The 27,697-nt window shown below is 43.3% G+C and overlaps 1 protein-coding gene across 1 annotated transcript; it reads left to right on the forward strand.

The window, feature by feature from the left end:
- The first annotated feature begins 84 nt into the window (after positions 1–84).
- On the forward strand, positions 85–27,326 carry Crebl2 (cAMP responsive element binding protein like 2). Its single transcript, XM_031383642.1, has 5 exons — positions 85–399; positions 16,649–16,846; positions 18,922–19,066; positions 20,147–20,179; positions 24,326–27,326. The coding sequence occupies exons 1-4, from the start codon at positions 385–387 to the stop codon at positions 20,158–20,160; spliced, it is 372 nt and encodes a 123-aa protein (XP_031239502.1). The 5' UTR covers positions 85–384; the 3' UTR covers positions 20,161–20,179; positions 24,326–27,326.
- Positions 27,327–27,697: the final 371 nt, after the last annotated feature.

Here is a 27,697-nt window from a genome sequence, read left to right on the forward strand (position 1 = left end):
AGACCATGCAAGAAAAAACTATAATTCCCAAAATGCCACTGTGCTATGGCGGCCGAAGGGGCCAATCGGCCTACAGAGCCCCGCCCCCCTCGGGTTGGGCCACTTGCCAGAGCGTCTGTAAACACGCCCGGAGCCTGTCATGGGGCGGGAGGAGGAGGCGGTGGCCGAGCGGGGAGGTGCCTGGGGCAGCCTCCTGGGTCCGCTCTGCCATTCCTGAACTGGTCCGGGTCCCGGTGACCGTGGCTTCAGGGAAGCGAACTGTTAGGCGAAGGAGGAGGCAGTCAGAGCCATATCCCCTTCTTCCCCGGGGCGGGGGCCGGGCCTGGCCCGCTGAGGAGGGGGAGGGCCGGGAGGGCGTCGGGCCGGGCCGGCCTGTCTGCAGAGATGGATGACAGCAAGGTAAGTCCTGGGCTGGCCGCCGCCGCCGCCTGCTTGTCGCCGCACGTAGTCTCGCCGCCCAGTCTCAATTCTGAAGTCCACGCGAGCACTCACGAAACACCTGCCATAGATACCAGTGTGCCTCATGTCCCCGGGCACCCCGCCAGGACATTGGGGAGCATCGGGCTGCAGTTTTCTAGCAAGGGCCCTCGCCCTTGCAAAATTTTCACACCCGGGTAACCGGGTTTGCTAGGGATTCAAAGGAGTGCAAGCCCTCCTCTCTGACCTGCGGGTCGAAATAAGTAAAGAAACTACGGTGGTTTGTTTGTTTGTTTTGTTTTGTTTCCCTTTTTTGCCCTGTCTTGCCCCGTCCCAGAGTTTTCCATTTAGGAGAGGTTAATTCGTGCGTCCTAGGCATAATCACCCTTGATGGTTTTCCCTCCCTCCCTCAGCCTCACTCACTCAATGCCCCATTCATCTCATCAGTTCACTCCCCCAACCCTGAGCTATTTTCCTGGGGTTGGTTGGAATAGCTCCTGTTGCTATCAGGCCAGAGCCTGTAATCTAACCTCTAGAAACCTTCTTTTAGAAAAACAGTAGTTTTCTCCCTTTTTAATCCAACTTAGTGTCCCATATCCAGCCTTTCCCCCTTTAATCTCTAGTGCACTTAACTTTTATGACTATAAAATAGCTCTCCTTAACTTGTAGATTTGTGGTCCCATCTTCTCATGTTACTTTTGCTTCACATTCCATGAAGATAGGCGTGTTCAGAGAGTTTATTAATGTCTTACAATGTCTGGTAGTTGGTCCTTCCATTTCAAGGAATCAAACATTTAAATTTGTCTTTATTTGTGGAACCAAGTCTTGTGCATCCCAGGCTAGCCTCAAACTCTCTCAGTAGCAGAGGATGGTATTCAACTGTCTTCCTGCCTCTTCCACCTGCCAAGGGCTGCTATGTCCAATGGCAACCTCATGCTTAGCATACATTTTGCCAATATTTAAATTAAGCCATTCCTTTTCATAATCTGCTATATTCCTTGGAAGAGCTTTTCGCTTTAGGTACCTTTCCCCTTTTTTCTCCATCTAACAAAATTTTGTTGCTCTTAATTATTTTTTTGTTTGTTTGTTTCATATATCCTCAGACAGATAAGGGGGAAATCCAGTCTATCTTGGCTGGTTGTTTTATCCTTTCTTTATGCTTCCCATTTATGTGGCAGGCTCTGAGAAGCGTTAGAAAGGAGAGCTTAGCCCTGACTGTGTGCCTCCTGGACACACCTAGGAGAACCAACTGCCTATGAAATAACAAACTCCTCCTGACAGGAAGTGGTATTTTCAAAATAGAAAGGGAGAGTTCTGAAAGTTTTCCAGGAAATATTTTTCCAGTCTCTACTACCTTGATCTTTCAGTGTTGATTCTGAAATTAAGTCTGCAAACTATATCCATTATCTCCCCAGCATCTCAAGGATACTGAAAGAATGGTGCAGTCCTCTTTCTCACCGGGAGACTTTCACAGACTTTTTCAGTTGTATAATGTATAATTTTCAGTTATAGTCTTTTCCAGACTTTTGGCATATTTAACAGCTTTCTTTTTTTTTTTAAATATATTTATTTATTTTATGCATATGAGTACACTACTACTTTCTTCAGACACACCAGAAGAGGGCATCAGCTCTCATTATAGAATGGCTGTGAGCCACCACGTGGTTGCTGGGAATTGAACTCAGGACCTCTGGAAGAACAGTCAGTGTTCTTAACCACTGAGCCAACTCTCCAGCCCCTAACAGCTTTCTTAAGATCTCTAGTAGTTCCAAACAAAAGTACATAGGATTTTGAAATACTTTACTTACCAAAAGATCACATACAGTTTTTGTTTTTGTTTGTTTTTGAGGGGTGTTTGTTTCCAGAAATAGTCTCTTATAGCTTAGGTAGGATTCCCAGTTTTTAGTGAAGCCAAGAATGACCTTGAATTTTTGATCCTCGTCCCTCTACCTCTCCAGGGCTGGGACTGCAGGCTTGTGCTACCATACTTGGTTATATGTGGCCATAGGGGTTAAACATAGCTAAGGCTTTGTGCATGCCAGGAAAGCACTCTACCAACTAGTTATATGCCCAACTCCATAGAGGTTATGTCTTTTTTTTTTTTTTTTTTTTTTTTTTTTTTTTTTTTTTGGCTTTTTTGGTTTTTTTTCAAGACAGGGTTTCTCTGTGTAGCCCTGGCTGTCCTGGAACTCACTCTGTAGACCAGGCTGACCTCAAACTCAGAAATCCACCTGCCTCTGCCTCCCAAGTGCTGGGATTAAAAGGCGTGCGCCGCCACTGCCTGGCCGTAGAGGTTATTTCTGAAACTAGCGCGTGATAATGGGGTTAGGGGCAATATAAATTTTATTTAGTAGTTGTCTTAGTTAGGGTTTTACTGCTGTGAACAGACACCATGGCCAAGGCAACTCTTATAAGGACAACATTCAATTGGGGCTGGCTTACAGATTTAGAGGTTCAGTCCAGTATCATCAAGGCAGGAACATGTCAACATCTAGGCAGGCATGGTGCAAGAAGGGCTGAGAGTTCTACATCTTCATCTGAAGGCTGCTAGCAGAGTATTGACTTCCAGGCAGCTAGGACAAGGGTATTAAAGCCCAAATCCACAAGGCCACACCTACTCCAACAGGGCCACACCTCCCAACGGTGCCACTCCCTGGGCCAAGCAAATACAGACTATCACAGTAGTTTACCTTAAAATGCTAGGTAATAGTGACTGCTTGAAACAATGACATTGAGATTGCCTAGAAATGCCCAAGCTTTGTTAATAAGTCCCAGGTGTGCTCACCAGCCAGCCCAGATGTACTGTTGCAGCTGGGGAAAGATAGAGCATATGATAGAATTGGGTGCTAGATTGAACCTAGGAAGGACGGCTTGGTAAAGTGCCTAAACAGCAGAATTTCCTAGATTTTTCCTAGATCTTTAATTAGATTAGTAAAGAAGGAAAAACTCCCAAGTTGCTGAAGCTCTCTGAACTTCTACCTAGTCTTTTAAATGAGGCCAATCCCTTTCTTGGAGGCTTGTCAAGCAGACTTTGAGGCTGTACACCTAAGAATGTTTAGTACTGAGTCTCTCTCACACACAGTCAGTACTCGGCAAACACGACCTTATCGTCTTACCAAGCTGAGTTGTCTGTGGGTTCTTATATCCTTGTTTTAGTCATTGCTAAGTGACATTTGGAGCCATGGTTACACTTACACTATATCCCCAGGCTCAGATGGGACAAGAGGGGCACTTTTGGATATAAAGTGAACTTCAGCTTTGTCCTTACCTGCTGCATTAACAAAGGTCACGTTCCAAGGTCTCCTCCGAATCCTCCCTCAGGAAGAAGTGGTGTTTTGAAAGCCTTTTTTATTTTGACCTGCAGTCTTGAAAGGAAATAGAGATTATTTTCAATCACAGAAGGCTATTGTTTTTATTTTTGACTTTTATGTTTATTGAATGAATAAATTGAAATGTTCTAATCAGATGTGTTCTTGCTAGTCTGAAAGCTGGTTAAAGACCTCTATGGAGTATTGCCCAGCCTGTCAGTATAGGACGCCTTTGTTGAAGGAGTTGGTCAACTACTGGCCACAATGCTAATATAGGTCTGTTTCCTTCTTCCTGTCCACTCTGTGGTACACTATTCTGTAGACATGAGGTTTCTCACGCTCTGCTCACCTCTTTTGTACCCATCAAGGGACTCTATCCTTATCATAGTTCTGAACAGGTGCTGGTAAAGAGATTTAACTTCAAAACAAAACACTGACATTCAGACCCTGAAATTCTCTCCATTGCCCCTTAGCCATCCTCTGCTACATTGGAGCTACCCTCCTAGGAGTCTCACATAAGCCAGCAATCTGCTCCTGTTCCTAGCCACCTCCTCCTCCAACACTTTCCACAACACCAAGATGGAAGAGCCAGCACATCTGAACAAGTATCTGACAGTAGATGTCATTGTGCCTGCTTTCCTGTCCACAGACTCAGCCATGAACGTGGGTACCCCATGGTTGATTTGCAAACCAGAATCAGACATGCCTGAAACCCCAGCACTTGGGGTATAGGCAAAAATATAAGGAGATTAGGGCCATCCTCAGCTATATCTGGAAGTTAAGGCTAGCCACATAAGTAAGACCCTGTTTCACTCTTCCTCCCCCAACCCCCACCCCACAGAAGAAACCTAGGCCAAATCTTATTTAAGATGTTTTGCTTTAAGGGCTTTGGAAACATTTCCTTGTTTGTTCATTAATTTATCAAGTGCTTGTTACCTAGTGTGTGCCTGTGGTAAGCAGTAGAGATGGAAATGAGTAAGAACTTGTAGCTAATTTAAATGGACTTTGATGGCTGTGTGTGAGGCAGACAGCTAGAAAAGTAACTAGAACTGAGGTGAGAAATGAGGTGATGGTCAGGCATGATGGCACACACCTGTGATCTCATGGCTCTGGCAGTCCATACATGGTGGCACCAGCCTTCAGTCTTAGGCAGAGGCAGGTGGATCTAAGTAGCAAGTTCCAGGCCAGTCATGGCTATGTACTGAGTGAGACCCTCTGTCAAATAAAATAAAGAAGTTCAAGGTTATTGTCATTTTGAGGCTGCCTGGGAACACATGAAACCCTCCTCAAATAGAAAACAAAAACCAACAACAAAACAAAACAACCCATACCCACACCTACCAGGAGCAGTGATATGGCAGAAGCCAAACCATGTCCAACTGTGGAAGAAATAGATGGCAGAAAAGCACCCATAATCAGTATAGACCATGGAACCGAGTCAGGCATTGCTAAGGTCCACACAGTGTTATTTGTTTAGTACTACTTGGCTCCAGGGTCAAACAGAACGACTGTATGTGGCCCCAGGGTAGACCTCGGTGGAAAAGGGAATGTGTGGGCATTATCGCTGGGTTTTAGAGATGCCTGCCTGAATTTTCTTCTTTATCCTGACAGGAGAGACTTAACAGGAAAGTTAGCAGCAGGAAGACATGGTTACACTCTCTTGCTTTCTGAAACTTTGGTTAAAAAAAAAAAAAAAAAAGTCCTGAGCCACACAGTAGGGAAGTCCCTCAGAGTCCCAGAGAGACACTTTCCTGCCTTTTCTTTTCTTTAAGGTGGGGAAGGGCAGTGGCTAGGACACAGCTGTGCTTTAACCGGTAGGCAGTGTGCAGCTTTGCTTTTTGCTTTGCTTTGCAGCACCACGTCATAAAAGTGGTATATAACAACTGGATCTTTAATGAATTGTCTTAAAAATGAGCATTATAAACCAGAGAGGTCATTCTAGCATTTGAGAAGCTGAGACACAGGAATGTTGTGAGTTCAAGGCTATTTATTCTAGGATACACAGTGAATTTAGGTCAGTTTGAATAATCTCAAACAAAAACCCTAAAACCACTAGAGCATTTAAATGCAAATAAATGTATAAAAGATGGCAAAATAGTGTTTTGTAGTATTTGGTCAAAGTGGATATTGAGTATAGAAATACATTTCTGCCTCTCCTGCAAGCTGCCTGAGGTGACCTGTGAAAATGGTTCACTTTCTCTTGACCCAGAACCCCTACAAAATCATGGAAACCAAGAGGCTCAAATCTAAGGGCTGGAGACATGGCTCTACTTGTTAAGAGCACCTGAGTTCAATTTCCAACACCCACAGGGTGACTTATAACCATCTGTAACTCTAGTTTCAGGAAATCCAATGCCTCTTCTGGCCTCCAAGGACATCAGCCACTTGTGTGGTACACAGACTTAGATGCAGGCAAAACATCCATAAGAGTAAAAAACTAAAGAAAACAAATTTTTTTTAAATTGAAGAGCATTTTAAATTTTTTTTAAAGTTTTAAGTCTTCATGTTCACTTTAAGATCACCTGTGTAACTGCCCAGGCCATTAGAGATCTGAAAAGCTACCAAGTATCTGAAAGATGGCACTTTAAAAAAGCAGTGTGTGCCATTTTGGTGTATAATAGTACAGCTGGTACTTGTGCCCAGGCCAAACACTAAGACTGGACACAGGGTCAGTGGCCCAAGAAGAGTGCTGATTTTTTTACTGCACATGGTTAAAAGTGCAGAGAGAGCAATGCTGAAGTTGAGGGCTTAAGTGTAGATTCTCTCATCACTAAACACTTCCAACTGAACAAAGCATCCAGGATGCATCTTTAAACCCATCCTGCCACACAGAGATGATCCTCAATGAAAATGAACAAGTTGTTCCAGAAGAGGAGGCTGAGCGGGAGAAAAGATATTCCAGAAGCAACGGAAGCTTCCAGCATAGGGACATGGCCAACATAAAATATGGAAATAGAAGTTGTTTCTGTTTTGTAAGGAATGGATTTCCCTCTTACCTGACGACGATGAGGATGGGGTGTGCATGTGAAGGGATGTGGTCCTGAGCTAGCATGGAGGGCTCCTCACTCAAGGCTCAGCTTACAGTATGTTCCTTGTACATCCTGCTTTAACCAAGAAAAAAGTTTATTCTCTTTTCCCAAATACTAAAGATAAATACTCTCAGAGTCTTTGGAAGAGAATGAGAGTCCCTGATTTTGAGAAACCCAGTAAGTTCCTAAAGAACACACAACTTGCCTGGCAGTGGTGGCACATGCCTTTAATCCCAGCACTTGGGAGGCAGAGGCAGGAGGATTTCTGAGTTCGAGGCCAGCCTGGTCTACAGAGTGAGTTCCAGGACAGCCAGGGCTACACAGAGAAACCCTGTCTCGAAAAACCGAAAAAAAAAAAAAAGAACACACAACTACAGTCATGTGCCCACTTGCTGCAGAAGTTACAGCTGTTCACTGAAGCCTGAGCTATCCAAGATAGCATCATCATCAGGTCTTGCAGACTGGTTTCTTTCCGTCTCCCTTGGATGAATCTTAATTCTGGGCTTTTAAAATCTCCTAATTAGAACACTTAGGATTCTCCTGGCCATAACACTTTCATGTTTCTGGTTCTCTATGGGACATCTTGTACTAGGGATGAGGGCTTTGTGCATGCTAACCAGATGCTCTGCTGAGCAGTGTCCTCAGCCTATGTGGGTTTTTTTCTCCCTGCTATATAGCTAAGGATGACCTTGAACTCCTAAGACCTGTATACTACATAAGCTTCCATGTACCATATTGATGCTTCCCTTTCTACTGTTCCTCTCACTTTCAAAAAACATTACATTTATGTAGAAGGGAGTGCGCACATGCCACTTCACACGTGTAGAGGAAAGGTCAAACGACAAATTGTGGGAAGTTCTCCCCTTCCTCCACATGGGTTCCAAGGATTGAACTCGGGTCTCCTGACTGGAGAGCTATGTGGTTGGCCCCCATGTTGTTGTTTTTAATAAAAGCTTTATTGAAAGATAATTCATGCATCATACACTCATGTCACATATAAATTATGTAATTTGCTTTTTAGTATGTTCATAGGGTTATGTGACAATCACCACTAATTTCATTATATTTCTGTCTTATGAACAAGCTAAACATCCATACAATGCAAGTTATATAGTATAAAGAAAAACATACTAAGCTACAAAAGGCTCCTTAGAGTTATTTAAGGCTCCTGGAGCCTTAAATATTAATTACTGAGCAAAAGAAGTCAGTTTGAAAGGATGCATATGTATACTACTAACTGTATGATAATCTGGAAAAAAGAAAAAGTTGGAAACGGAGAAGCCATCAGTGGTATCAGGGCTTCAGAGGAGAAAAGAGTAGGTGGAGCAAGAGGACCCTGAGGGAGGAAGCTGCGCTGTGTGACACTGCATTACCAGGCAGTGGTAATGTGCTTTTGTCAAAACAGATGTGGACACTAGTGTGAACTCAGTTCAGCATTAGCTCACCAGTGTTAAGCAGTATCCCATCCTATTGCATGATGCTGTGAATGCCTTTGCTGCCCCTGTAATTGGGTTGTCTTCATTGTTGATGTTGGAGAGTTCTTCAGTGAGCTGGGTACAAGTCCTTTACCTTAAATGTGACTTGAATATTTTCAATTCTTATGTGTTTCAATTCAGTTGTCTTCTTAACTTGATAATGTCTTTAAAGCACAAAGTTTTTAATGAATCCTTTTGGCTAATTGTGAGACCAGAAGAGGATTTGGGATTCCCTGGAACTAAAGTGACTCACCTATTCTGAGTCGCCATGTGGGTTATAAGAATTGAACCTGGGTCCTCTGGACGAGCCACAGTGCTCATAGCCACTATGCTCTATCTTCAATGCTAGAATTGCTTTCTTCTTTTCTTTTCTTTTTTTTTTTTACCTTTTTGGTTTTTTGAGACAGGGTTTCACTATGTAGACCAGGCTGGCCTCGAACTCAGAAATCCGCCTGTCTCTGCCTCCCAAGCACTGGGACTAAAGGCGTGCGCCACCACTGCCCGGCATGCTTTCTTATTTTCACTTCTGATTTTCCTCGATAGTGAACAGAATAGAAACACAATGGCTCTTTGTATGTAGATATTGTGTTCTATAACCTTGCTGTACTTATACATTTGCTCTAATAGTTTTTGTGTGGATTCTTTTGGATTTTCAACATACAAGATCATGTTATCTACAAACAGATAATTTGGTGTTTTCATCCTCTATCTCAACTGCCTTCGATTTCTTTTTCTTCCTGTTGACTAAGAATGGTAAGAGAAGACATGATCCTTGTCTCATTTCTAATCTTTGGCAGAAAGCATTCAGTCTTTCTTCAACTATGATGTTAGCTGTGGGTGTTTTATAGATGATCTTTATCAGATTGAGAAAGTTTCCCCTGTATTTTTTTTTTTTTTTTTTTTTTTTTTTTGCTGTATAGTTTTATCATATAAAGTCCTTAGAATTTAAAAAAAAAAAATTGAGCTGTGCACTAGCATCTGAGAGGAGCATGAGGAAGTGGCAGCTGCTGGGTAATGCTTCTCTGGCCTAATTGTAATTGATTAGGGATCTCTTCTGAGACTCGAGAGCTGAGGCCACCATGACTGCACTGAACACTTCAGAAGGAAAGAATGAATTTATCAAGATAAAAAATAAGGGCTTTTGAGGAGTCAAAGGAAATGAAAAGCTCATCACTAGGGCTCCTACCAAACCCAAGGACTGCTCTATTAGTGTCGATTAATCTGGAGGGGCGCCAGACATACAGCAAAGAGGACAGGCAGGGATAAGACTAAAGAGGTGCAGTGGTTCAGGTACAATCAGGTTTCCATCCAGTTCAGCATCAGCTGCAGGCCAGGCCTGAGCATGGGTTCAGGAAACTCCAGTATGACCCACAGCTACTCTGGCTCCTGAGACCTCCTTAGTGCCTGCACATGTCAGGCACTCCTGCTCTGAATGGAAGCCACCTGAAAGAGGACCAGGCTAAACCCACAAAAATGCACACTGAGAGGCTCAACATGAATGTGACCAAGGCTCACACCACGGAGATAATTCCACCTCTGGGAAAATCAGATGACTGACATGCCTATAGAAAGGATGCATCCTCATCCTTCCAAAGGCTACACATGTAGAATTTGAGGTGAACCTGAGGAGATGCTGAAACACAGATGGAGGCCAGACTGATAGCCAGGGGTCACTAAAAAGGCTGGTTTTCTGCCTTGGTCTTGGCCTTGTCCGCTCCCTTGGCAATCCAACCCTAGAGGAGAAGGCTGTCACTGCCTCCCATGTTGTATAGATCACCCCCATGGATGAAGAGGCTCAGATGCCCTGTGATCTTGGCACCATCCTCACAGGAGCTGGTGGTAAGCAGGGTGGTTGAAGCCCTGCCTCCCATCTGTCCATCACTTAGGCTCTGCTCAGCTTACTTCCGTTACCTCTCTAACCACACACTGTTGGGAAGGGTCCCTCCCCTGAGCAGGCTTCTAAGGCAGCAGCTGAGGCAGACCTTTGTCGGCAGAGATACTGTTGTAACTTTTTAGCTGGATAAACTAAAAATTTAACTTTGGATAAGGCTGTGTTTGAACTTTATGTAAAGGAAGCGGATAAGCCTATAATTAAAATGAAAACTGAATTTTGGAAAAAAACTTTGAGTATATGGATGTAGGATTGGGGTGGGGGAGTTGTTTATTTGACATGTCTCATGTAGCCCAGGATATCCTTGAACACTCCCCCCCTTCCTCTTTCCCTCTCTTCCCTGTTGATATGATGTTTTATAAAAGATCTCCAGATATTAAAGTGGTCTTTATTCCAAGGATAAATCCCTGTTGGTCATGGGATAGAGTCCTTTTTATATGTTCCTGAATTCATCTTATGGATTTTATCCATTCATTTTTGTGTTGTTACTGTTTGTTTTGGGGACTTGTTTGTGTTTGTGTCCATGTACATGTAACCCTCCTCTTCAGTCACTCCCCATCTAGTTCTCTGAGGCAGGTTGATTCTCTGACCCAGTAGATTTCTCTTGGATCTGGAGCTCGTATTTTCTCAGTCAGGCTAAAAGCCAGCAAGAACTAGTCATTTTCCTGTCAGGTGAGCCCAAGCTGACTTCATACTCAATATGTAGATAAGGATGACCTTGAACTTCTAATCCTCCTACCTATACTTCCCAAAAGTTGGGATTGCAGACATGTGCCAGCATGTCCAGTTAAAATTATGTTGGGAGTTGAACCCAGGCTTCAGCTAGGTAAGCACTCTACCAGCTGAGCTACATCTTAGCCCATTTTTCTTGTTTTTGAGACAGAGACTATGTAACCCAGCCTGGCCTTGAGTATGTGATCCTCCTGTCTCTGCTTCCTGTGTTCTAGAATTACATTCCTGTCTCCTTTTAATGTTAGCCTCATTGGAATTGTTCTTAGCCTCATTGTTCTTTCCTCTTAGGTTTCTTGAGAGAGTTTGTTAGTGTTAATTATTTCATTTTAGTGTTTGAGGCAGGGTCTCATGAAACCTGGACTGGCCTTAACTCTGACCTTGAATGAAACCTCCTAAGTGATTTAGACTCCTTGTTACAGGTCTATGAGATATATTTTGTTCTTGAGCTCTTTGTTAAGAGCTCCCTGTTCATGTTCATTGCAGTCTCTTTTTTTGCTTTGGCTCCTCTTTTCTCCTCTATTTCTAGCTTCTGAAGATGGAAAGTTGGGTTATTGATTTTTTTTTTAAGATTTATTTATTATATGTAAATATACTGTAGCTGTCTTCAGACACACCAGAAGAGGGCGTCAGATCTCATTATGGGTGGTTATGAGCCACCATGTGGTTGCTGGGATTTGAACTCTGGACCTTTGGAAGAACAGTCAGTGTTCTTAACCACTGAGCCATCTCTCTAGCCCTGGGTTATTGATTTTAAAGCTTTCTTTTTAATGTTTATGTTTGGAAATTCCTCTGAACAGTAGTCAGTTATATCACATAAGATTTGGTATTTTGTTTCTCATTTTCATTCACATAAAGGTTTTTTTTTATTTTTATAATTGCAATATAATCTGTTTCTCAAAATAGTTTTCTAACTTCCTAGTCTTCTCTGGTTATTAAGAAATATTTTGCCAGGTACTGATGACACAGTCCTTTAATCCCAGCACTTGGTAGGCAGAGCCAGGTGGAGTTTTGTGAGTTAAAAGTCAGCCTGGTGTAAGAGCTGTTCCCAGATAGGGTTATACAGAGAAACCCTTTCTCAAAAAATAAAAATAAAAAATAAATTTTTTTCTCTTTTAAGTCAAGCTAAAATTAAATTTCATGACTTTCAGAAAGTAAATAACCTAGGACAATATCATAATTCTGAGTATACAGTAATAAATATTTAGTATGATTAGAGGGGTGGGTTTTGGTGTTTTGAGACAGGGTTTCTCTGTGTAGTCCTGTCTTAGAATTTACTCCATAGACCAGGTTGGCCTTGAACTCAGAGATCCACCTGCCTCTGCCTCCCTAGTGCTGGGGTTAAAGGCATGCACCACCAGCACCCAGCTAAAGGAAGAGATGATATAACCATAGTTAACAGAAATAGATCTATAAATCCCAGCAGGAGGGTCACTTCAAATTTGAGTCTGATCTATATAGTTGTCCTGACTAGCCAAAAAGAGAAAGAAACTTAGTCAATGTTAATACTTTTTTAAAGATTATTTTTAAAATTATGTATGAGTGGGTGTACATATGTAGGGATTGCACATATTGGGGGGTGGACATGGGGTATGCGTGTGTGTGTGTGTGTGTGTGTGTGTGTGTGTGTGTGTATGTGTGTGTATGAACATGTGTGTGCATGTTTCCACAGAAGCAGCAACTCCCTAGAGCTGGAGTTCCTAGTGATTGTGAGCTGCCTGAAGTGGGTGCTGAAAATAAAACACAGGTCCTTTGTAAGACTAGTACATGCTTTTAACATCTCTCCTGCCCCTGCCCAGATACATGAATGGCTAATGAAATGCATAGCGTCAGGTGTTAAAGCAACTGATATACTAACCTATGTTTGTATAATACTTTGTTCTTGCAAACTGCTGTAATGTATTGTAAAGCTTGCAGTCATGTACAACAATCCTCTGATACTAACAGCTCCCTAGAACACTGATGTACTTAGTTACATGCCAACTTTGGCCTTTGCAGAAGCAGTTAAACTGGAGCAGTAGTGGCCATGTGGCATTAACCTGATTGAATTGATAACAAAGCACAGAACCTCTCAATTAATTTACTATGTCTTTCAACTTTAAAAAAGGAGTCCCTGGAGTTGGAAAGATGGCTTTGCAATTAAGAGCACTGGCTGTTCTTTCAGAGGACTCTCAGGTTGATTCTCAGCACTCACAACTGCCTTTAACCCCAGTTCCAAAGGGAGCTATCACCTTCTCTAGTCTACACAAGTGCTGTGCAGACATACATGCAAGCAAAATACCCAGACACACAAAAGGCAAAATAAATAAAATCCAATAAGAACATATTTTGCTATGAAAGCTAAATAGACACAACTTTTGTAAATTTTTTTTTGTTTGTTTTGTTTTGTTTTTCGAGACAGGACCAGGCTGGCCTCGAACTCAGAAATCTGCCTGCCTCTGCCTTCCAAGTGCTGGAATTAAAGACATTCGCCACCATTGCCTGGCTTGATTTTTGTAATGGTTATGCTGACTCCCTGCCCTGTCGCCTGGATTGCCTTTTCTTTCTTTCTTTTCTTTTCTTTTTTATTTTTTTGTTTGTTTTTTGTTTTTTGTTTTTGAGACAGGGTTTCTCTGTGTAGCCCTGGCTGTCCTGGAACTCACTCTGTAGACCAGGCTGGCCTTGAACTCAGAAATCCGCCTGCCTCTGCCTCCCAAGTGCTGGGATTAAAGCATGCGTCACCACTGCCCAGCATAAATGTGCATTCTTGAGAGTGATTGTGTGGGTGGAAACGAGCTTGAACTCAGAACTTTATACAAAGGAGGGCTCTACCACTGATCTCCAACTCTGTCACTGAGCTCCAGATACAGCCTTGCTCTGAGGGTGGTTTTCAGAGAAAATGGGGCATCATTCAGTTTTGTCAAATAAAGAGACGGAGAGTCTTAATTGTGGAAACATTTAGAGGCTGTACAGAATGACCGAAAACTTCAGGGACATCTTCTGACTTCCTATGGGCTCAGTACATTTGTAGAGGGAGCTTATAGCTAAATTGCTTAGAAACATAATAATATATTTACTGTAGGGTTTGTGGTATTCTGTGTCTGGGAAGCAGGAGTTTGACTTCGCTTACCCTACTCACAGCAGGTGTTAGGCTATGAGAAGTCTTGAGACACTGCTCCCAGGGTCAGGGAGCTCAGTCTGAGGTCCTGGGAACAGCCAGAGCTGCCTCAGGGGTCCCCTGGCCTGCAAGGAGGCCAGGGCCATCTAGTTCTCAGGTTCTTGGGCACCCAGGTGCTGCTGGGAGCTGCAGAAGATCTGAGAACAGAGTGTGGGCTTGCAGGCTGGATCTAGCCTGGGGCTGAGGGGAAAAAAGAGGAGAGCTCCAGCTGGGTCCCTCGGGGTTTGTTCAGTGGGTGGCTTGGCTTGGTGGGAGCTGCCTGGGAGTGTTGAGAGGCCTTCTGTGGGAGATTAGACTCTTTAGGCAAAAGCCTGCTCCATTGCTCCCCATGGCAGATTCTGATAAAAAGAGACAATCCGTGGTTTTAAGACATTTATTGTCATGGCAGAAAGTAAATGAATAAAACGGTACCCCACTTCTCAGGGTGGGCCTGAGGTTAAATACATTTTGCAGGGAGGAGTGTCTGGGAAGGAGAGTTTATTGGCCAAGCCTCCAGGCCTTTAGGTACCTCATTAAAATGAAGATCTGTCTTGAAGCTATGTGACCACAGGTCACTCCTTCTCCACCTGTGGAGGAGCTTGGGGCATTGCCCTTACGTGACTGATGGCCACAAATCTATGGAGGGCTTCAGCCTTGTGTTAGGAGCCTAGTGTCTGGGATCCAAGCAAAACGCCTGCCGTCCCTTAGGGTCCGAGGGGTTTCCAACCTTAGCTCAACCAGGAACCAGGCTGCCTTTCACGGTCCTACAATCTACATAGGATTTAATGTAGGTATTATATATTTTGTCTAATTGTAAATTTTAAAATTTGAAAATAAAAAGGGAGTAAGTATACACACACACGGGTAATGGCTATCCCTGTAAATAGGTTCCACAGCCTGGGGCCCCAGAACTTGCCACCCGTGACCTTGTGCCTAGGCCAGGGAGGAAGGGCACTGTTCAAGTGTCAGCAGCCATCCTTTCCATCAGCTGTCTCCTAGAATCCCATGACCAGTACCTGCCTCCTGGACTCCTTACCCAGCTACAACTCCTATGGAAGTACCCAGGGGAAGCCATGCCCCTGCACTGGGGTCTCCCTAAGGCCGACCCCTGCCACTAGTGCAGCAGCTTCTCTTTGGGAAGTCCATCCTCTCATTCATGGCCACAGGCTGGAGTTTCCTGAGTACTCAGCAGAATCCCCCCCAGGCCTCCAGAAGCTTGATTACCCATGGCCTTGCTCCTGAAACTGAAGCATCTCAGTAGCCAGCCAGCCATTCTGGCCAGGACACCACCAGGATGCTGTCCTGAGCCAGCAGCACCAGCAGCTAGCACAAGGCTTCAGTGATGCTAGGTCAGAGCTCCACCCGCCCATCCACCAGTAAAACAGGCAAGCTGCTACAGCAATAGACACCAGCAGGAGCTGGAGAGAGCCTCCTCTTCTCTCACACCATTGACCTTTCCTGATCCCTTGTACCTTCGTTGCACCAAGCAATGAATAAACTCCAGTGGCCATCCTTAAAAACAAAACAAAACAAAAGACCTTTAAAATATACATGAGATTAAACCTGTTCATTGCCATGCCAAGCAAGGAAGTCCTCATTTGTTAACCTTCTTACATTGAAGTCATGATAAGCTAGGGCTGGAGAGATGGCTCAGTGTTTAAGAGTACTTGTTCTTATAGATGACCCAGGTTTGATTCTAGTGCCCACAAGGCAGCTCACAACTGTCTGTAACTCTAGCCCCAAGGGCTCCAATGCTCCCTTCTGACCTCGGCAGGCAGCAGACACACATGTCCTATTCAAACTGTGTAGGCAAAACACCCATACACAGAAAATAAGATCTTTTTAAAAAATCATGATAAACTTTACTTTTTTAATTAAATTTTTTGTTTTATTATTTTCTGTGTATAAGCGCACGTATGTCTGTGCACCATATGCATACTTAGTGACAGAGGAGGCCAGCAGAGGGCATCAGATCCCCTGGAATTGGCATTACAGATGTTTGTAAGCAACCACCTCCATGCTGAGGGTCAACCTAGATCCCCACGAGAGCAGTACATGCTCTTAACCTCTGAACCAGCTCTCCAGCCCAGAATTTTGAATGGTTTTACTTAATTTTAATATAGTTTTCTCAATAATAAACATTATTTATAGGGGCTACCAAGATGGCTCGCTCAGTGATTAAGAGCAGGTACCGCTCTTACATAGGAAATGAGTTCAGATCCCAACATTTGCTTTAGAAAGTCCCCAGAAGCACGTGACTCACCCTGTAGGGGATCCAGCACCCTCCTCTGGTCTCCATAGGTAACTGCTCTCACATGCACAAACCTATACACACACATACACACATAATTTAAAACATAATTTTTAGAAATATCCATATTTATATGGATTATAGAATTTACTGTTAAACTATTTAAACATTATTATTATTATTATCATTATTAAGAATTAATAAAAGCTTGTCTACCTAATCTCACATTCATGGTATTAAAATTATGAAAAAAATATGAGGACTCAGAGGATGATGAGACAGGATTATACTTTCTTGGCCTGGTAGGCTTTGCTTCCTTGTTTATAAAGTTCTCTTTGTCAATAGGCAACCATAGTTGTTTTTCCATAAAGAAAACTAAAAGGAAGACATTGTTTCCTCTCTCTTGTTGAAGGTGGTTGGAGGCAAAGTGAAGAAGCCTGGTAAACGAGGGCGGAAGCCAGCCAAAATTGACTTGAAAGCGAAACTTGAGCGAAGTCGGCAGAGTGCAAGAGAATGCCGGGCCAGGAAAAAGCTGAGGTACCAGTACTTGGAGGAGTTGGTATCCAGTCGGGAAAGAGCTATATGTGCACTCCGAGAGGAACTGGAAATGGTAAAGTCTTTCACCAACAATAAAACGTGCATCCTAACTTGGCAGATCATGATGGGTAGGGCAAAGCAGGAGCTGCACCATTCCATAGCCATCAGTTGGCACACATTGGAAAGAATGGGAATCTTTTTTACCATATTGTAGGCTTTTTGTTTGTTTTTGGTTTTTGAGTCAGGGTTTCTCTGTGTAGCCCTGGCTTTCCTAGAAATCACTTTGTAGACCAGGCTGGCCTTGAACTCACAGAGGTCCTCCTGCCTAAGCATATGCCTAGGATTAAAGGGGTGCACCACCACCACCAGATGGGTCCAAAAACAAATTTTAATACAGTGCTGGTGGCAACATTACAGAAGTTTTATGATAGAAAAAAATGGTGACTGGAGAGATGACTCAGCGATTAAGAACTTTGGCTGCTCTTTCAGAGGTTCTGAGTTCAATTCCCAGCACCCACATGGTGGCTCATAACCATCTGTGATAGGATCCGATGCCCTCTGGTGTACAGGTGCACATGCAAACAAAGCACTCATAAACAAATAAACCTTAAAAAAAAAAAAGAGCTATAGTTCTCCCCAAATTGAACAAATAAACAAAACAAAACAACCCCCCCCCCCAAGGATCCCATTTTTAAAAAGAAAAGGAAAAAGAAAGATGTACAGAGGGCAGACAGGGTGGCTCAGCAGCTCAAGCTGCTTGCCAGCAAGACTGATGACCTTTCAGTCCCTAAACCCACCCTTGGCTGGAGAGAACCAGTGCCTGCAGGTTTTCCTCTGACCCCTACATACAGAGAGAGTATGGGGAGGTGACGCAGCAGCTGGAGTCTTCTCTGGCATGCACGAGGGCCTGAGTTTGATGCCAGCATGAGCAGGTGATGACACCTCCCATGACCAGCACTCAGGAGATGGAGGCAGGAAGAATAGAAAGAAGTTCAGGGTCATCTTAGCTGCACAGTGAGTTGGAGGCCAATCTAGGATATATGAGACCCTGTCTTAACCCACCCCTCCCCACAAATAAACAAAAAGATGCAATAGCAGATTTAGATATAAGTCATGCTGTATTCACATATGAGACTACAGGTGACCAGGGTGGGAGAATCACAATGCAGCCAAGTTTGGGGAAGTGCTTAGAAAGCTGAGTAAGGTCACTAGTACCTGGATTGCCTAGGGCCTGTTCCTCAAAATCACAGTGTACATCCATATTTACTGATTTGGAAAGATGCTCACAATGTATTGCTAAGTGAAAAAAGTTGCATAACAGACAATTCTGAATGGGAGGCTGCCATTTATGTTTCCAGAGTTTACTCTGAATGCTTCTTCTCTCTCTCTCTCTCTCTCTCTCTCTTTTTTTTTTTTTTTTTTTTTTTTTTTTTTTTTTTTTTTTTTTTGGTTTTTCGAGACAGGGTTTCTCTGTGTAGCCCTGGCTGTCCATGCTGGCCTCAAACTCAGAAATCCGCCTGCCTCTGCCTCCCAAGTGCTGGGATTAAAGGCGTGTGCCACCACTGCCTGACTTTCCTCTGCATGTTTCATTCAGAGTTCATAGGGATTGTAAAATGTGAGAATAGATAAAACAATTAAAACTTTTTCACTGTGCACTCAGGGATGAGGTGACAGGTGGGGAGAGAGTCGGTACTACCATGACTGTTGCAAAGCTGGTACTTCAGAAAGTAATAAAGCTGGCCATTGTGGTGCATGCCTGGCATCCCTGCACTCGGGAGATGGAGGCAGAAGGATCAAGAGTTCAAGGCCATCTTCTGGACTCTATGAGACTATGTCTAAAAAAACAAAAACCCTGCAAGGCTTAGGAGATGACTGAGTAGAGTACCCTGAGACTAGACCTCAGGACCCACATAGCTGGATATACCATAGTGCACATCTGTAATCCCAGTGCTCCTTGGCTAAATAGAGGACAGTAACAGCAGTCTCCAGAAGCTCGCGGGCCAGCTAGCCCAGCATACGTAGCATCTGAGCAAGTACGATAGCAGTGATTTACAGGCAAGCCAGCCGAGAGTGCTTATGTCTAGGATTTCCACATGTGCTGCCTCAACTCTGACTTAGCATTTTACTTAAGTGTATTAAATATTTCAGTACAAGCAATGGTGCATGGCAATGGACCAAGGGAAAATCCCTTCTGAAATAAGGGCCCTACTCACTGGCGAGGAGCAGAGCAAGTCTCAGCAGAACGCAAGCAGGCATCCCAAAGCTGGGAAGACAGACGCTAACACCAATTCGTGTGAGTACTGTCTGTGGCAGCATTCCTGTTAAGCAACATGCCAAGGTAGAATGCTTGTTGACCACTAAGCAGTGTGGCTTGGAGTAAAGCAAAGTACTAATGTCATTTATAAAGTACTAATCAGCAAATGTTTTGTGAGAGGATCCTAAATCCTGAAATGAAAGCCAGCTGAAGGCTGGGTGTGGTGGTATACACCTGCTTTGCCACCACTAGGGAAACACCAAGCTGAAGACCAGCCTGGGATTCATAGAAAGACACTATGTCAAAAAACAAAACAAAACAAATCAAAAAACAGAATAATCCAGGCAGCTGATGAATGGTATGGTAGTCAGTCCATAATTTGAAATGATCCTCGGGGTATTGTTAAAGCTACTCTCTTTTACTTGTTTTTACTCATAGTTTACAAGGTAGTTTAACATCTGGCTTACACATTTACTCCAATAGTAATGCTAAAGAACCGTATTCTTAGTGGCTATAGCTTAGCAATAGGCTGTATGTTAGAGGTTAGTATACTCTAGGTCGGTGGTTCCCAAACTTCCTAATACTGTGACCCTATCTACAATGCAGCTCCTCATGTTGTGGTGACCCCTCCAGCCATACAGTTATTTTTGTTGCTACTTTATAACTGTAATTTTGCTACTGTTAAGAATCCTAAACTGGGTGGTAGTAGCACATGCCTATAATCCCAGCATTTGGGAGGCAGAGGCAGGTGGATCTCTGAGTTCAAGGCCAGCCTGGTCTATAGCGTGAGGCCAGGACAGCCAGGACTACACAGAGAAACCCTGTCTCCAAACAAAACAAAACAAAACACGAAAACAGAAACCAAACCAATCCAAAAGATCAATCATAATGTAAATATTGAGTGTTGTCAAAGTGTCGAGACTCACACATTGAGAACCACTGCTCTAGGCCTTGCATTCAATCCCAGGATAAAAATCAAAGTAGGGAAGTGAGAGGAGAGAGAGCAGTACGGCTGGGTGAGTTCCTAGTGGCTCAGAGTATAATTCTAGAGGTTAGTCTCTCAAGTCTAGGCTTTTACTACAGTAAGTTGCAACTGAGGATGTTTTTCTTCTTTTGCAGTGGTGGGGAATTGAACCTGTGGCTTCAGATACAGTAAGTTCTTTATACCCCCAGTTCAGGATTGTTTATATTTTTGTTGAGGTAAAACTCATGTACCATGAAATGAAAAACTTCAAAAAAAAAAATCAACCATTTTAAAATAACAATGCAGAGCCATTTGGTATATTCACAGTGTTACACAACTATCATCTCTAACTGCAAATGTGTGATCACTCTTTGAGATCCCAGGGCTATTAAACATTCAATCCTTTGACCTTCCCCACCAGCCCTTTAAAACCATTGACCTGAGATCCCAATAGACTGTTCCATTGTAGATATTTTATAAAAATGGAATCACTTATCTTCTGCATCTGACTTCTTTAACCTAGCCTAACCTTTTCATATTCTTTTTTTTTAAAGAGTTATTTATTTATTTAATTTTATGAGTACACTGTCACTATCTTCAAACACACTAGAAGAGGGCATGAGATCCCATTACAAATGGTTATGAACCACTATGTGGTTGCTGGGAATTGAACTCAGGACCTCTGGAAGAGCAGTCAGTGCTCTTACCTGCTGAGCCATCTCTCCAGCCCATCTTTTCATATTTTCCATGTATCACAAACAGCATTCCTTCATTTTTTTGTTTTTGTTTTTGTTTTTGTTTTTGAGATAGGGTTTCTCTGTGTTGCCCTGGCTGTCCTGGCACTCACTCTGTAGACCAGACTGGCCTCGAACTCAGAAATCCACCTGGCTCTGCCTCTCAGGTGCTGGGATTAAAGGCGTGCACCACCACTGCCCGGCTCAGCATTCCTTCTTATGGTCCATTATTTTACAGATGCACATACCACAATTGTTTATCCACCCATCCATTGAGAGCCATCTGTTTTCACCTGTTGGCATTTGGACTATTGTCAACTTTGTTGCCGTGAAAATGTGTATAGAGTGTTTGTGTGTGAGCTTGACATTTTGGGGGTCAGGTGTGCTTAAGTTCACTGTGTAACAGGTGATAACCTGAATCCTGATCCCTCTGCCCTCTGTTCCCAAGTGCTGGGACTACAACCACAGGTGTGTGCTAGCACAGCCTGCTCTGCTCTTTTGTGTATGTGCCTGGGGACAAACTGTTGGGCCACATGGAATTCTGTTTAACATTTAAAGAACTGTTAAACTGTTTCTATGGTGGTCAAATGTGTTACACTTTCACTAACAATGGTTTTATTTACATCTCATCAATACTCATTATTGTCTGTCTTGTCTTTTATTTTGTGAAAGATGAGGTCTCACCCTGTTGCCTGGGACTGACTGAATCCCAGGGCCCAAGTGACACTTCTGCCTCAGCCTCTCAAGTAGCAAGGATTCCAGGCACATGCCACTGGGACAGTCCTGTTTTGGATTTTGACAGCCCTATTTTGGGTTTTGTTTTATTTTTTAAATTTTACTTATTTATTGGTTTTTGAAACAGGGTCTATGTAGTCCTGGTTGTCCTGGAACTTGCTTAGTAGACCAGGCTGGCCTTCAACTTAAATCCTCCTACCTCTGCCCCTTGAGTGCTGGAATTACTTTATTGTTTGTTTGTTTTAAAGACAAGAGTCTTGCTATATGGCCCCAGTGGTCTAGAATTCATGTTTCCCATGCTAACCTTGAACTTCCAGCAATCCTTCTGCCTCTGCCTCCCCTCCCAGGTAACAAAATTACAGGTCTGTGCCACCATGCTCAGTATCCAGGCTGGTTTTTTAAAAAATATGGCCCTCTTAGTGAGCATGAAGTAATATTTCATCGTGTTTTTATTATTACTGTATGTGTGTGTGTGTGCATGACAGAGTGTACATGCACACAGAGCATGTGTGGAGATCAGAGGGCAACTTTGTGGAATCTGTTCTTTCCTACTTTTATGTCAGTCCTGGGATGAAACTCAGGCCCAGGACCGTATGGAAAGCACGTTTAACCACTGAGCCATCTCACCATCTCCGAATTGTGCATTTCCTTAATGACTGTTGGTTCTGAATGGGTTTCCTTGTGCAGATTCCATTTGTATATATATTTTCTGAGACAGGTTTGAGTTTGCCAGTGTTTCAGTTAGGGTTTTGTTCTGTTGCTGAGGCTTCTTTGTGTTATCCTGTTTGTGTGTTTTGTGGCAGGGTCTTACTATCTAGCCCAAGCTGGCTGGAACTCAGTCATGCTCCTTCTCAGCCTCCCCTCAGCAAGGACATGTGTGTGTCACATGTTCCCCCTTGCTCTGGCACTGAGTGTCCCGGGCTGCGCTTTGCAGGCTTCTGTCCTTCTCTACCAGCAGTCTTCAAACTTTGTTGATAGTGTCCTTGGAGACACAACGATTTAACTTTTTTGAAATCTAGTTAGCTTCTTTTATCTTCTGTTGCTCATCTTTTGGCATCATATTAAAAAATTACGTTCTCAGCTCTAGGCTTGTGAAAGTTTACCCATTTCACTTAAGAATAATATAGAGGGGCTGGAGAGATGGCTCAGTGGGTAAGAGCACTGACAGCTCTTCCAAAGGTTCTGAGTTCAAATCCCAGCAACCACATGGTGGCTCACAACCACCCATAATGAGATCTGATGCCCTCTTCTGGTGTGTCTGAAGATAGCTACAATGTAATTATTTACAATAATAAATAAATCTTTAAAAAAACAAAACAAAACAAAAAAGAATAATATGGAGCCTTTTTGGGGGTGGCCCACAATGAGCTCAGTTTCCTTTATGATATGATGCAGAGGCTAATGTTTTGCACGCTTTGACTGAAGATACTGAAGATTTTAGAATGTTCAGGTTCAGGTGTGTAATCTGTCACCCAGGAGGTTGAGGATGAAAATGTCAGGCACTTTCTTCTTTGTTCTAATCTCTGGGAAGGCTTGAAGTACTTATAAGTAAATGTTGCCACACTGGATACCCACTAAGGTGGAGGCAAGAGGCTCAGACGTTCAAGATCATTCTTAACTAATTACTGAGTTTGAGGCTAGCCTGGGCTACATGAGACCCTATCTCAAAAAAAGTTTGTGAAATTATGGGAACTGGGTTTTTGATAACTTTTAGTAGATAACATTGGACCTTAATCTAAATTAAACCGGTAAAAATGACAAAATTAATTAATTTTTAACATATTTATAGCTTTTAAGTCTCACTAGCTGAAAATGGTGGCTCACACCTGCCATCTGAGTACTCAGGAGGCTGAATGGAAAAGTTTGCCAAGATTTCGAGGTCAGCCTGGGATGCCATATTAGTTTCTTTTCCTGTTGCTGTGATAAAATACAGAAACAACTGGAAAAGAGTTTATTTTAGCTTGCAGTTTGAAGAACTCATGAGAAAGACACAGGGTCAGGAGTACAAGGCATCTGATGACATCACATCCCCAGGAAGAAGCAGAGTGAGGACCGGACAAAGTTGCTGCTCAGTTCCCTTTGTCCAGTCCCTTGCCTCAGAAATGGTGCCACACAGAATGGGTCTTCACACATCAGGTAGAGGACAAAGTATTCCCCACAATCCCTTCTCCCAGGTGATTTTCGATTCTGTCAATAGAACCCTCATAGCTACACAGTTCCAGGCCATCCTGTGATGGAGTCATGGGTCATAACAAACCAAGCAATACCAACAACACAAAGCCTTCCTGGATATGTTAACCTGAAGAAACAGTCATGAATGTTAGCTAGGTATGGTGATGCTCACCTGATGCAGTCCCTGACAAGTGGGGTTCAAGGTCATCCTCTGGTACAGGAGTGTTTGAAAAACACTTCATCAACCCTGTCTCAAAAAACTAGAAGCCATTTATGATGGGCTGATGAGATAGTTCAGTGAGTGAAATGCTTTCTACAAAAGCACGAGGACCAGCATCATAACACCAGGCACAGGAGTATGCTCTGTGACCCTAGCACGTCTATGCCAGGTGGGAAATGGAGACAGGAGAATCTCTGGAAGTTCACAGGCTGGCCATTGTGGTGTACACAGTCGAAAAACAACAAAGAGACCTTATCTCAAACATGGTGGGAGGTGAAGACTGGATTTGAGGTTGTCTTCTGACCTCCACATATGTGCCATGACACACAGATGCCTGCACACACACACACACACAGATGATAGCTAAATATGAATGAACAAACAAATACATAAATTAATGAATTTTAGAGTTGATGAAGCAAACTTCAATGACCGAAAACATTCTTATGTTGTTGCATTTGTTTTCTGTCCAGGGTGAAGATCATATAGGATACTGTGAGTGATCAAAGCCGATGGTCTAATGTCTATGGAGGATGAATGGGCAGGACTTTGCTTTTTGGTTCCATTTTCCGCTTACTGCTCAGTAAGCATCTCTGTAAACCCAAAGTTTCTACCAGAATGTGTGATGATACGTCGTGAAGGTCCTTGTGCAGCACTTAGATTTGCTGACCTTCAGACCTGCTCTGCCTTGCTCTCCATGTTGGTTAAGAAGTCATGATGCCAAGCTTGTGGGAGCAGAGGAAGTGGATGGAAGCGCGCATTTGCACCTTAGCCCTGTGGCTTTCATGGTTCATTTCTATTTGTCCTTTGTAATTTGTGGATTTGTGTGTATGTGTGTTTAGTTGTCACTTCTTTTCATGTTTTTAATCACCCTACAAAAAGACACCAAATAGGCTATTTGTTTCCTGTGGTTCTCAGTCTTTATGGACCCAATATTACTCCTTTATATTTACTTGAGTAATGTTTGATTGTCTGTGAGCCATTCCAGCATAAGCTGTGAGTATGTATTAACAGATATATGCACTTCTATTTTTATAACCCATAGTGATATGCCTGTTTTAAAGAATGTACATAACAAAACCCAACACAAAGCCCCCGACAGCCTTTTTGCTGTTTCCTCTTACTGTATTTATGAAAGCTGGCTAGGGCCAAATCCATGTTTGGAGAATAATTAGCCACAGTTTATTTTTAAGTGAAAAGTAACCTTTCAGTAGCACCCATTACCTTAACCTGCAGTATGTGTGACATGGTTTCTGCTGGATGTCTACATGTACATGCATTTGCTTGTGCACTCAGCTGAGGCATGGGGTTTTTCTGAAGAATACAGAGTGAGCATAGCTGCTGAGACTGAGGATCTGCCTTGTGGTGTGGAGCACAGGCCACCCTGCTGGTGACGCTATGGCTGCTGCTGTTGGCAGAATACTTGGTTCTTCCCCGACATGAGTGCCCTTATGAATGTGTTCTGAGCCAGAAAGAAGCCCACTGTGTGCTTGTATCTGCTTTAGCCTGTGCCCCCACTGTGGTAGGGCATCCCAAGCTGCAACCTGCACTGCAGCCTGGGGCCTGGCTGGTATGTGAAATGGCATGTGGCTCTGTATGATTCCCATCACAGCTGCATTTGTATGACATGGAGTGTGGTTGAGAGGCAGAGTTTATGGTAGGAGAGGTTCAGAGACAAGGAATTTCTACTTCACTCGCTTCTCTCACTAGTTCAGTCAGATGTATTTTCTGTTGCTGCTAATTATGATCGTTCCTCCCTCTGGTGAAGCAGGAACTTGACTTCCAGAATAAGAAGGATTTGCTACAGACTGGCAGTTGAAGAGGAGGTATCATAGGATCAGGCACGTCCAACCTTTTGACGTTGTGACTTGAAGCCTGAGAATTGAATGTTTTAAGTGAGTTTACAGTTTTGTGCTGGGCCACATTCCTAGCTATCCTGAAGCATATGCAGCCTGCAAGCTGTGGTTCAGATATGCCTGGAAGGTTGTCTGTGAGGTGGAACATGAGATGGACTGTGGAGCTTGTGATCTCTTGACAGGCATTTGAACAGATGCCTCCTGTTAGCTGAAGATCCCTTGAGCACAGGCGTCAAACCCAGGTCTCCATGTTAGATGTGTGTGACGACCACAGAGCACTGGCCCAGCTTACTGGGGTTCTCTGTGTTTTAGAAAAATGGGCATTAGGGTATTTAATGTCTTCTTAGGACCATAAGTGGAGACAAAGGATTGTTGATATTCAGGCCCTGCAAAATGTAAGTGTTTTCCATGTAGTCTTCTGACTGTGATGGGCATGCTTCTCCTGGCTGGTCTACTCAGTCAGAGACTTTTACTCTGTAGAACAGCCATGACTTTATGTTGCTTTGTTGGCTACCTTTTTTGAATTCTCCAGAAAAAAAAAAATTATTTTCAAAGCAAACATTCCAGGATGAATGTGGCTCCTCAGTGGAATGTCTGCATTGTGCTTGAAGATTCTGCAGGTTGTACTGTAGTTACAGGGTCATCCCCAGGTTGTACTGTAGTTACAGGGTCATCCCCAGGTTGTACTTGTAACTGCAGGGTCATCCCCAAGTAGAAGAGATGGACTTTGGAGTGAATGTTGATAACACTTTGAGTTTACTGTCGGCCTGTATCTCTTTAGTGTTTTGGAGGTATCAAACCAAGATAATGGCCCTCAGCATTTGAAGGGGACCTGCTGGTTGCTTTGGGTACTGTGCTGGCCCTTCTCCTAATCCGTGATCTAATCACAGGTCCTGGTTCCAACAGCTGCAGCATCTCCTTTCCCACTTCCATCCAGTGAGGCACTGCAGGCCAGCTGCAGTTCCTTCTCAGATGAGAGCTAGCTGACAGGACAGAGCCCAAGGCCATCCTCTAGGGCAGGAAGAGGCCAAATGCCTGGGTCAACAGAGCCCAGTTCCTTTTTCTTTTTATTTCAGAGATTAAGGAGAAAATATATTTGCATATTCACACCAATCCAACTCTGCCACTTTAGCATCCACTTCCCACATACTGGAGCAACTGGTGCAATATGGAGTTGATCTGGTCAGGTCAACTTTTAGGCCGTAGGTGAAGTTCTTAATTTGTTTTCTGTCCTTATCTAAAATATTCCTGTGATGCCCAAATCAGAGCTTTAGTGCAGCCGTCCCTGCCACTGCCTGCCTGTGGGCAGTGCTGAGCATCGTCATCTCTAAGTTTATCATCTTTGACCTGTAGTGGGTCTGCTTTGGCTGGTGATAGAAAACACAGATTTAAGCTGGACTTCACTTTTAGTTAAAGGCAAGTAAAATCAACAAAAATAAATACTATATTTCACAGAAATCAGCTGCATGTTGTTAAAATATTAAAATACATATTTTGTTTTTTAAAAGACGAGAGATGATTAAACCACATGGTATTTGGGGGCAAATGAAGGATTTTTTTCCTCAGAAGAGCATTGTACAATTATATTTTTATGAAAAATAAAATATCTTCACCAAAATCATGTTAAGTTGCCTGTTTTCCAATACTGAAATAACTCTGTATATACCTATAGCAGATAAAGCTTGACAACCCGAGTTCAGTCCTACATGGTAGAAGGGGGAACTGGCTTTGGTGGGCTACCCTCTGCTTCCATGCTCAGGTGTGCTGAAGACTGCTTCCTGCTCTGTAGAAGACCCAGGCTCAGTTCCCAGCACCCAAGTGACTAGCGTTCCAGGAGATCCCATGAGCTCCTGCATATAGGTGGTGCATAGGCATACACTAGCAGGCACACATACACATAATTCTTTCTTATTTAAATGTATGAGGTGGGTCCTTAGTCCATTTCCTGAGTCACAGGGGTATGAAAACCTGCTCATTAAATAGCACAGG

Source organism: Mastomys coucha, unplaced genomic scaffold, assembly GCF_008632895.1.
Source record: "Mastomys coucha isolate ucsf_1 unplaced genomic scaffold, UCSF_Mcou_1 pScaffold20, whole genome shotgun sequence".
NCBI classification, from domain to species: domain Eukaryota; kingdom Metazoa; phylum Chordata; class Mammalia; order Rodentia; family Muridae; genus Mastomys; species Mastomys coucha.